The sequence below is a fragment of the Fukomys damarensis genome, unplaced genomic scaffold, assembly GCF_012274545.1.
Source record: "Fukomys damarensis isolate Sample0158 unplaced genomic scaffold, DMR_v1.0_HiC HiC_scaffold_23, whole genome shotgun sequence".
Lineage (NCBI taxonomy): Eukaryota > Metazoa > Chordata > Mammalia > Rodentia > Bathyergidae > Fukomys > Fukomys damarensis.
The window spans coordinates 996,012-1,008,066 of NW_022900935.1; the positions used below are offsets into that span (position 1 = coordinate 996,012).

General features: G+C 46.9%; 1 protein-coding gene across 9 annotated transcripts in view; it reads left to right on the top strand.

Annotated features, from left to right (window-relative positions):
- The first annotated feature begins 9,843 nt into the window (after positions 1-9,843).
- The window catches only part of Fhad1 (forkhead associated phosphopeptide binding domain 1), a 117,639-nt gene continuing 115,427 nt past the window's right edge, over positions 9,844-12,055 (top strand). For 8 of the 9 annotated variants that reach the window (XM_019205471.1, XM_019205475.1, XM_019205474.1 and 5 more), the window contains exon 1: positions 9,844-10,376. In XM_019205471.1, coding sequence (XP_019061016.1) covers positions 10,319-10,376 — 58 coding nt within the window. In that variant the 5' untranslated portion in view covers positions 9,844-10,318. The remainder of the gene's footprint in view (positions 10,377-12,055) is intronic. The other variant, XM_019205472.1, reaches the window with a different exon arrangement.

The window sequence follows — 12,055 nt, forward strand, 5'->3', positions numbered from 1 at the left end:
CCCCCAAACAAAAAAAAAAAAAAAAAAAAAAAAAAAAAAAAAAAGAAATCATTTAAAATCAAATTCAAAATACTAATTCAGGCTGACTTTTTAAATAGGAAAGGACAGGTCATGCTAGCTTTTGCCAGTAGCAGATTCATTTTCACACCAAATGGATTCTTTTAAATCAGTGCAAAGGCAACAGAGAGAAGGACCCAGAAAGGTACATCTTACAGGAGCAAGTGGAGGTGGAGAAGACAATGACAGTAATGACTAAAAGGTAACACAAAGTTTATTAAAACACTGATTTAAAAATTAATCAAAATGGCAAAAAAAATTAGGTTAAACAACTTAAGACTTGATCTTACTGTTTATTTTCTGGGGTTAAAAGACCAGAAAGTATTTTGTGGGTTAAAATAAACCAGGGTTTTAGTTAACATTTTTTTCCCCATTGGTGAGAAGTGGTAAAAAAATGCCCATTAGTCTTCCCTTAGGCCAATAATAGAAAGGTCTCAGGAGGCAAAATAAGAGCCAGGAATAAGACCAAAAGGGAAACAAAGAAGAACATCCAACACTTTATGTCTCCAAAAGCCCTGTGTTGAAGGCATCATTATGAAGCCGTGAAAATACTGGGAGGAAGCAGAGCCTTCAGGAGCTGGACCTAGTGGGAGGACGTGAGACGGTCATGGGCAAACCCTTGGTGGGGATGCTTGATCCAGCCCCTCGCCCCTCTCCCTTCCCTCCCCTGGCCACTGTGGAGCGAGCATCTTCCTCCACCACTCACTTCCCACCGTCCTGTCCTGCCTCACAGACCCCAAAACAAGTCAACTCACCATGGACTGGAACCTCTACCACCACGAGCCAGAACAAATTTCCTTCTATATAAGCTGATTATCTCAGGTATTTTGCCGTAGCGACCAAAAGTGATGAATACATGTGACGATCAAGACCGTCTCCAGACATTGTCAGAAGTCACTGGGGAACAAAATTCTCCCGGTCGAAAGCCATGGCTTCCAGTCTACTTTGAAAATTTTTCAGTATAGAGAAATAGAAAGTATACCGTCACCTGAGTGGTAGTCACAAGACAAGACTGGGAGAACCAAATGAGTAGACCCATATGTGAAAATGCTACAGAAAGTAGGGTTTTGAGCAGGAATGTTTTTATAGTTCATCCTGTCCCACTTCCTTGTATGAGGAAGGAAAATCAAGATAGAATGTTTATGTAAGGACCACACCAGTGCTGTACAAACATCAAAGGTTATAGCTAAATACCGAATGGTTCACACCTGGAAAAACAAAGACCGGGGAGCCACCCTGAGTGGACCCCTGAGATGGGACCTCGTGACCATCGAACCTAACAGTGGCTTCAGTGGATTGAAACACATCTACATATTTAACCAATATTTCCAGTGACATTTTAAAATGCATTAGCCATTTTTATGTTTGACTTTTACTCTGAATATTAACACCTAAAGGGAAAGAATCAATCACTGATTCTGCCTTACGCTAAACAAATTGTATTTTGTGATTCCACTTATACAAGGTACCAACAATAGTCAAATTCGTAGAAACAGAAAATTGATAATTGCCAGTGACTGGAAGATAGGAGAAATGGCAAGTTTATGTTTGATGGATGCAGAGTGAGTTTGAAATATTTCTGAAGATTAGCTGCCCAGACATGAATATAATTAACACTACTGAACCATACACTTAAAATGGTGAAAGGTGGTTAAATGATTAAAGTGTATTTTATCATAACTTAAAATAAAACCAAAATATTGTTGGAGGAAAAAAAGATTTGAGTAGGATTTTATGATAGATGGATCAGTCTGTTTACACTGATCCTACCGACCAATCTTGGCATCATTAAAAATGTGCCAACTGTTATACAATACAAAATCAACATGCAAAAATTAACACACTAACCAGAAAATTGATAAGAAAGCAATCTTATTCACAATAGCTATGAAAAATGAATAAATACTGAGGAATAAATCTAACTGAGGAAGTGGAGGATCTCTACAATAAAAATTGTAGAATATTGATGAATAAATAGTACATGACACCCAAAAAATAGAAAGGCATCCCATGTTCATGGATGGAAAGAATTAATTTTGTTAACATGTCATAGTACCCAAAGCTGTCTATGGACTCAATTTAATTCCTACCAAAGTGGAAATGGTGTCACAAAAATAGAAAAAGTATTCCTAAAATGTATGTGGACTCTCAAAAGATCACAAATGACCCAAGAAATTCTCAGCAAAGGGAACAAAGCTGGAGGCATTGCAACACCTGATTTCACAACATACTTAAAAGCTATTTGACTGGCATAAAAACAGACATACAGGCCGATGGAACAGATTAGAGAACCCAGAAATAAAGCTGTGTGTTGTGGTCAGCTGATTTTCAACAAAGGCAATGGGGACATATATTGGAGAAAGGAAAGGCTCTTCAATAAGTGGTACTAGAAAAAGAATATGTAGAAGACAGACCCCAATCTCTCACTGTATATTAAAATGGGCTGACCAGAATTACACACGTATGACAGGATGCTGGAGGAAGAACACAGCTGAAATAACCAAAAATTTCTCCCAGAGGAAAGCAGCAGGCACTAGATCTCTCAGAATTCCCACAAGTTAATTTCAGTCAAATATGAGTTCACAATGCTGGGCGTGTAATCCCAGCACTCGGGAGGCTGAGGAAGGAGGATCGCTGTGAGTTCGAGACCAGCGTGGGCTACATAGTGAGTTCTAGGTCAGTCTCAACTACATAGTAAGACCCTGTCTCAAAAAACAAAAAAACAAACAAAAAAAGAAATAAGTTCACAGTTTGCTGGACCATGCCGGGTGGGCTGCACAGTATCTGAATCTGCACTGCAGCGGCACCAGGGAGGCCACAAAAGCAGTGGTTATGAGCCCCAGAAGGTACAGCAGAAGTGAACAACAGAGAGGTCCCCTCTGAGGCTCCTCCACGAAAACTGAAGCTCACTGGGAAAGTGAAGGCAATGCTATCCTCCACATGGAAGACCCAAAACACACCACCAAAAGACTTCTAGATTTAATTGGCAGATTCAGTAGAGCAGCTGGATACAAGGTCAACACTCAAAAATAAATAGATTTCTTGTACTCAACAGACTCACTGAGAGAGAAATTAGGGAGACAATTCCTTTTACAATAGCACCCCCAAAAATGAAATATCTAGGACTCAATCTAATGAAGAAAGCAAAAGACCTCACATTGGAAACTACAGCACTCTGAAAAAAGAGACTGAAGAGGATATAAGAAAATGGAAAGATGTCCCCTGCTCCTGGGTAGGAAGAATTAACATAGTGAAAATGGCCCTACTTCCAAGATTGTTTTATAGATTCAACACAATCCCAATTGAAATCCCAACAGTATATTTCACAGAACTCAAGAATACAATCCAAAAATTCATTTGAAACCAGAAGAGACCTAGAAGAGCAAAAGCAAGTTTAGGCAACAGAGACAGTACAGTGGGTAGCACAATCCCCAACTTGAAACTATACTACAAAGCCACTGTGATAAAAACAGCATGGTGCTGTCAAAGAAACAGGCCCGAGGATCAGTGGAATAGGTTAGAAGATGCAGAAACAACTGCAGAGATACTAAGCCACCTCATCAAAGGAGCCAACCATCCTCACTGAAGGAAAGATAGCCTGTTTAACAAATGGTATTGCAAAAACTGGATTTCAACCTGCCAAAGATTAAAACTAGACCCAAATCTACCACCATGCACTAAACTAAAATTGAAGTGGATTAAAGACCTAAATATTAAAATAGAAACACTAAACTTGCTGGAAGATAAGTTAGGCAGAACTCTGGAAGACACTGGCATGGGAAAAGACTTTATGAACCAACCCTCAGTAGCATGGGAACTAGCACAAAGAATCAACAACCCGGATCTGATCTTATTAAAAAGCTTCTGCACCGCAAGAGAAATCACCAATAGAGCTAAGAGACAACCTACAATGTGGGAAAAATTTTAGCAGCTGTACCTCAGACAAAGAACTACTATTAGAATATATAAAGAACTTTTAAAAAATCAGACCTCCCAAATTTAAAGACCCAATTCAAAAATGGGCATCTGAAGTGAACAGACATTTCTCAGATAAAGAAGTGAAAGCAGCAAATAAACGTGTAAAAAAATGCTCCACATCACTGGTCATTCGGGAGACGCAGATGAGAACAACACTGAGAGTCCACCTCACCCCAGAAAGAATGGCTGCTATCAAGAAATCACACAATCACAAATGCTGGCGGGGCTATGGGGAGAAAGGAACCCTTCTCCATTGTTGGTGGGAGTGCAGACTGGTGCAACCACTGTGGAAATCAATATGGAGACACCTCAAGAACTAGGATTAGAGGTCCCACTTGACCCAGCTATTCCTCTGCTGGGTGTCTTCCCAAAAGAATTAAAAGAATCCTACCACAGCGATATATGCTCACCCACGTTTATAGCAGCACAGTTTGTAATAGCTAAAGCTTGGAAACAGCCCAAGTGCCCATCAGCTGGAGACTGGATAAAGATGTGGTTTTTTTGTTTATAAAGTAGAGTATTACTCAACCATAACAAATGAGAAACTAGAGACATTTATAGCTAAATGGCTGCACATTGAGGCCATACTCTTTAGCGAAATAAATAGGACACACGTGTACTCAATAGTTTCTCTGGTGTGAGAAGCTGAAAGTGTAAATAAGGATTAAACTGAATAATTGATAATGTGAATATGGAGAAAAGGTTCAAAGGGGTCAGGGGAGGAGGGGAGGAAAAAATATGAGGAAAGGGGCCGGGGATTTAGCTCAGTGGTTCTGGTGCCTGCCTCGCAAGCATAAGGACCGGAGCTCAATCCCCAGTACCAAAAAACAAACAAACTATTGATAATGTGAATATGGAGAAAAGGTTCAAAGGGGTCAGGGGAGGGGGGGGGAGGAAAAAATATGAGGAAAGGGGCCGGGGATTTAGCTCAGTGGTTCCGGTGCCTGCCTCGCAAGCATAAGGACCGGAGCTCAATCCCCAGTACCAAAAAACAAACAAAAAAAAAAAATGAGGAAAGGAAAACATGGAAATAAAGTCTTTGTAAAGAGGGAGGGGGGAGGCTTTGAAGAGAGGGCAGGGAAATGGGGAAAAAATAAGAACCGAGATCTGTCATGTGAGGTACAAGATCCCAATGATGAATGGAACTGTGCTGTGTACCTAAAATGGACCAATAAGAGAATGTAAGGGGAAAATGAGTTCACAATCAAATTACTGAACATCCAAGAAAGGGCAAGGGTGAGCAGAAAGGACAAACGGACTGAGATCCCCTCTCCCAAAGGACTTATGATGCTAGAATGATCAGACTCAGATCCTCACACAACCACGTGTAAAAGATGAGCAAAATATGAGACCAGGTGTTTGACCCCAGGAGCAAGTGCGGGCACAGAAAGACCTGTTTCACACTCGCACTCTGGGGCTTCCGTTCCATGGAAAAGCACACTGGTCTCATGAGCAGTCACGCCAGGGTAAAATCTCAAGTGCCGACAGAGCCCAGAGAAGAAATGCGCGAGCCTGCAGCTGGCAGGAGAACTCAGGCTCCGCGAGGAAGGCAGCCTCCCCAACGGCCCCCTCAGACCCTTGCTCTAGGGGCAGAAAAGCCTGAATACTGCGGATGTTTCCGTTTTCCGAGAAAAAGGACATAATTCCAGATTGGAAGGTAAATGAACATGATTTGTACAAATGAGCCATTTGGTAGACATCTGAAGGTTCTGCCACCTAACATGGAGTCTCCTCTCTTCAAAACGGCGGCAGTGTTTCCGTTCTCTTTTGAGGACCATCCCTCCTTCCGGTCTCAGCCCACTCTCCCGATGTCTTCCTGGTAGAGGTGACCCCATCGCTGACCTCTGGGATGGACACAGGACTGAAGCCTGGCCAACCAGAGCAGAGCAGTCTCCCCCGACCCCAGGACCCAATCAGAGAAAATGGGGTCAGGTGTGGTGCACACGTCTCTAGTCCCAGCACTTGGGAGGCTGAGGAAGGAGGATTGCCATAAATTAAAGGCCAGCCTAGGCTACTTAGTGACTTCAAGGCCAGGCTGAACTATATAGTGAGATCCTGTCTCAAAAATAAAGAAAGAAAGAGACAGAAAATGAGAAGCAGCAAGGCCTTTTGATGAGCCTAGGAAAAAGACCATTCTCCTGGGGATTCAAAGCTGAGAGGTTGTGACAGGTTTGGGGGGAACCGCTCTGCAGAGATTTGTTTGTGGTTGGATCTATGTAGTCAAAACTGTTGCTAAGCTCAGAGAGAGGCCAAGGCCTTATGACCTCACGTGGACCCTTTTTATTTGTAGTGACCCGTGAATTTGCTTTGATGCCGAAGCCAGCTTATGATCTGTCACTCCGCAGAAAGAGGCCTTGTGCATTGTCTTTGACACATTATGCAAAGCAAACAAACACGAGGGCCTAGCACACTTGTCTCCCACACTACCCTGCCACACTTAGGCCCCTTTCCAGCCTCCATTCCCTGGCCTCCCCCTTCCCCCGTGCTCTTCTCCCCTTTTCTACCTCCTTCAAGACTCAATTCAAACTCTTCTTTTTCCTGAGAGGCTTTTCTGGCTCCTCCAATCCCACCCAGGAAGAATGTCTCCCATAACCAGCCCAAGCCCCGCCGAGCCCCGGAGGAGGGCTCAGGCCCGCTGCCCAGGACCCTAATTACCCAGAAACATTTCAGCCGCCTTGCTTCGTGAGGACAATCCGAAGTCAGACCCTGATTAGGAGTGATGATCTTGGAGATCAAGTTTCGAAAAGCAATCCGTTCTTAGAAGAAAACACGGTGAAAGATGAGGACTTGGCCGCTTGAGGGTGATGGGCCAGAAAGAAAGGGCAGTTGTTCTTGGGAAAATAGAGAGCCTAGGTTGAACACAGTGAGTAAAGAGGGAAAACAACATATTTTGACCCAATGGAAGGCTTCAGAGGAGACCTGAGCAGAAATGTCTCTGAGCAGACCTGGTCACGTGCCAGGAAGGGAAGATAAAAAGTCCACGAGCCCAGGAAAGGCCTGAAACAGTAAGAAAACTCTCAGCACCAGAGCTGTGGAAATAAGAAAGACATGCAGATAGCCTCAAAAAGTGCCAGAACCTCCAGAGGGTAAAGGAGGACACAGGACGAGGTCACCCTAACCTGGGCCACTGGGAGGTGAGCGGCTGACAGAGAGGCAGGCGCCCCCAGTGGCAGGTGCCTGTCTGCTTGCTCTTGGCAACCTAAAATGTACCGATAAACTTAATAAAGATAATCATTAAAAAAAAAAGAAGAAGGAAACTCAGGGCCACTGTCTCCTTCTGGATTTGCTGTTCAGCAGACACGGAGGGTCCCAAAACAGGCAGCAGCTAGAAGAGCTCACAGAGCCACTGTGGGTCTAAGGCCCAAGGGAGCCAAGATGTCATCTCGGCAGCCACCAGGGGAGCAGTCCTTCTGCTTACTTCTTATACTCAGTCAAGCACCACAAGGTGGCACACCGTTCACGGGCCTCCCTCCCTGGGGCTGATGGTTTCGGCAGGTGACCAAACGAAGAAACCAGATGAGCTCCAGCCACCGAGATGGATGGGAAATTTGGTCAGCATCGACTCTTCCTAGAAACACAGTCTCAGATGAATCAAAAATCCCTTCACCCCCTTCAGGGGCTCGCACCCTCTCTCAAGCCCCCTTCTGGGTCTCCTTGCTCCTAAATGCATTTGTTTAACTTTTTAAACTTTCATCAAGTGCCAGCTATGTGTCAGGTACTGCTCCAGGCACCTGAGATGTCTGAACATCTGAGCGTGTAGTAGCTTCTGGTTTATGTTCTGGCTCCCTGGCCACCCAGGAGTCTGCAGGGGCGGTCCAGACACTTGGCCTTCTAAGACGCTTGAACCTTGGGACCTGGTTCAAGACCTACTGTCCCAAGAACGCCCTCTGTAAGGACAGGAAGGAGGATAACACTTAAAAGCTTGGACTGGAATTGTTCATACCCTGCTGAGGGAAGGGGAGTTGGTACCAAGTGCCCAGGAAAAATCCTCAGCAGAAGGTCCTAAAGCTGCACGTGTGCATTCTCTAGGTCCCGGGGACTCCTGAGTGGGTGGTGTCACGCTTCGTAAACATCCATCAGGTGCACTTTCAGGGTACTGTTCAGCGCATATGTTACCTTCAGTGAAAGGTGAGCACAATCCAGCACTTTGGAGTCACTCAGGGGTGGAATCCTAGAAGCACCACTTGAACAGATGCTCACTGGGTAAGTTACTTGACTTCTCTGTGCCTCGGTTTCCCCTTCCGTAAGGGTTGGGCTAAGGATTACATAAAACCACCTGTGACCCGGTGTCTGGTACCTGGTGAGCTTCACAAATATTTCCTGGTTTTGTTACCGCATTGCTAAAGGTTATGTGTGACTCACAGAAACTGCGGGAGGTTTATCCAGATGCCTACAAGCAGAACTGAAGAAACTGTCCAGCAGGGAATTCCGGGCTCCCAGGAGCGCCCTGAAGGAGTCGCCTGGGAAGCGCCTCAGCCTGCCCCTGATGTTCACCTCCGGAAAGGCCTCAGGGCACCCAGCCAGGATGCCAGGCACATCAGGTTTGTTCAGGGTGGGCCCGGAGACGTGATGAAAATCGAAGCCCTTCCCGGGTGTCTGTGCCCTGGGAGGAGACTGGGCCGTCCTCCCAGCTCAGCAGGGAGAGAAGCAATAGATGGGTCGGGACTGTTCTGGAACGGAGCACACAGGCAGAACAGGAGGAAGCAAGGGGGCTGGCTTTGAAGACTGACTCACAAGAGAAGGTTCTACCGTGGCAGAGAGGAGCCCTGTAAAAACCAAGCTCCACACTGCTCCGTCTCCTCCTGGGGAAGGGGCCAGGGCAGCCGCAGAAGGCCTCGGGTACCAGCTACTCTCTCCATGATTTGAAGTGATTCTGTGGGTCTCTGTGTATCTGTATATAAAAATCAGGGCTTGCTAAGCTCACGTGGCCGGGTGAACAGGCTAGAGAATCTCCACTGCGCCTCTGCTCTGTCCTCTGTCCTCCTGCACAACTGCCTGGCTGTTTCCTGCTCTTCTGCTCTCTCTTTCTGGCTCCCTCTCCCCAGTAGAGGCCGATGGAGCCTCCCCGCCTGTCCTAGGTGGGGCTGGGCTGACATGTAAGGGCCATGGAAGAACACCAGGAGGCCTCAGGGAGCACGGACAGTCCGGGCAGGTGGCTGGGAGGGAATGAGCTTTTATGTGGCCGGAAGGAAGCCCAGTGACACAGGTATCAGGCAGGTGGGGCGGGTGGCAGGCCTGAGCTCTCCCCTCTTAGCTTGTGAGCACTCTTCCGCATGCCTGGGCCCTACCTGGGCCTGTGGGACCAGCCAGAAGTGAGGGGAAACAGGTGTCTTCCTGTGGCTGTGACAACTGTCACCCATGGTCCCCAGGGGAAATATCTTCCCTGCGCAGCAGCTAAAGACCCCGCTTGACTAACAATGGGGTTAGGTCCTGATAATCAAAATATTGTAAGGAAAATCGCAAGTAATCAAAAATATTTAAGTAAAAAAAAAATGCATTGAAGGGAGCCAGGATGCAGCTCAGCATCACCGTGCCTTTCTCACAAACACAAGGTCCTGAGTTCAATCCCCAGTACTGCAAAGGAAAAAAAAAGAATTCACAAAAATATGCACGGAAATGCACCCAACCTCACAGGTTAGCAACACCTTGCAGCAGCAGTGGTGATGTTTGGCGCGTTATCCCAGCCCTTTTTAATGGAAGACACTTTTTCCACTGACTGGTATGTAGAGTCAGTGGTTTGGGACGATGTCACAATAGGCGTACTATACTTACTGTGCACTGTAGTTCTATCATTGTGCTTTAGATTCTTACAGGAGAGCGCAGCCTAGGCCCCTCACACGCACAGTTCCCAGAGGCCTTCAGGCTCCTGCGAGGATCTAATTTGGCTTCTGATCTGACGGGAGTGGAGCTCAGACAGTCACGCGAGCACCTGGAGGGGCTGTAAACACAGCTGCAGCTCAGCTTCCTCCACACCGCTCACCTTCCATGCAGCCTGGCTCCTCCGCCACCACACAGAACCGGCTGGCTCTCCCTGCGATCACGTGGCGTTGGGAGCTGTGGCCCACTGTCAGTGCCTGGAGCACTCGCCTAGCACACGCGAGGCCCTGGGTTTGATCCCCAGTACTGCAGGGAAGCAAAGACAGAGACACGGACAGAGTACCACGCTGCATCACCCGATCTATCGCCAGCTGGGGAAAGGCCAGAACTCAAAACTTGAGGTATGGCTGCTAAGGAATGCGTCATCACTTTCACACCAACATAAAGTTAAAAAACCATCATTCCAATGGAGACCAATCTGCAGATTCAAATCCAGCCAGACTTTCTAGCAGCTGTGACTTCAGGTACCTTCTGTCTTTCTAAGCCTTGCTTTCCTTGTGAAGAGGGGTCACTTCATAGAGGTAATGACCAGTGCTGACCTTTTTGGCAGTCCCATGCATGGTCACCATTCTGGGTGCTTCTCCCCCTTGCAGTTACAGCAAGGTTTAAATGAGAGAGCCCTTGTGGAGGGCAGGGCCAGGTGGGTAGAAAGCCCAGCTGACGTTACTCACTCTGGTAATGTGGAGACAGCAGGAACAACGGGGTCAGGGTGGGAAGCCAGACTCATCAGAGGCCAACATTCCTGACTGTACCCATCCTTCAGCACGGCTTTGGTGACCACCCAGAGCGCAAAAAAGCAGATCACTTACAAGCACCCCAGGAGGCCCCAATAAACTGTTTTTTCTTTCTTCTGAGCAGTATTTTTAATGCACCATCATTACTGAGAGCAAGGTAGAACTCTCTCAGCCCAGAAAACAATATCATAAAACTTGTTATTGGGCGTTTTATTTTGTTTCTGAAACAAACACAGATGTCAGGGACTTGGGTGTGGAGAGTTTGATGGCCCTCGGGGGAGGGCACACCCAGTCAGACTTGGGCAGTCTCTGCTCCCCTGGCTCTGAAGGTCAGCTGGCATTTCTCCCTTGAGAGATCAGCTAAAGACAGGTCTCTTGTGGTTGTAAAGCCTGTCAGGGGCGGAGGCCTGTTCTAGCTCATGGTGGCTGGGTTTCATTGGGACCTGGTAGTGAGCAAGATTGAGTCCTGGGCGCATGCTGCTGACAAGAATTTTCTACAAATGAGTATGGGGTGGGACTAGGGGAGAGAGCTGGGGCAGCAGCTGGCTGGAAACGTCTGTGAGTAACCCAAATCCGTGTCCATGAGGTCTCTCTTATATGGCCTTCTAGTTGCCATAGGTCAAGTACAAGATAGTTCATTTTTCTAACAAAAACCTACTAGTGAAGCCAGCCATGGTGGCGCACACCTGTGATCGCAGAATTCAGGAGGCTGAGGCAGGAGGATCACTGTGAGTTCGAGACCAGCCTGGGCTACATAATGAATTCCAGGTCAGTCTCAACTACATAGTGAGACCCTGTCTCAAAATAATAACAACAACGACGAAAACCTACTGAGTTTTTCTCAGGACCCCTCCTCAGTCCCTACCTGGCTCTGAAATGTTACCTCTAGTTTTTAGGGCTTGTTTGTTTTCTTTTGGTACCAGGGAAAGCGGAGGCACCACTGAGCTAAATCCCCAGCCCTGGTCCCTAACTGACTTAGACATGAGGCTTACAGGAGCAATCTTAGGGCTGTCGGCCTCCAGGCAGAAAAGCCAGGTGTGCAAGGGTGGGACAGGTGGGAGACAGTGGGAGGCAGGCGGGGATGGAGGAGATTTTCCATATCTTCCTGGCAACCCTCCCCCATCCAAGTGCACCAGGCAGGCAGGGGTTTCTTGAGGACAGCGACTGATCCAGTCAATTCTGGGACCACAGTCTGCACTTACAGGTACCCAGGGGACGTTCGCAGAGACAAAGATCACAGGAATGAATAAATGTCCGTTTTAACTGGGTGGATGGGGCAGTAGGGCTGTGGGTTTGGAAACAGCCTTTGCCCAGCACAGAGCAGAAGTCCTGTTCCTTTCAAAAAGGTTCCTGCAGCCCTCTCCAATGCCCTCTCCTCCTTTCTCGCGCTAAAAGCTCCTGCGAGGTGC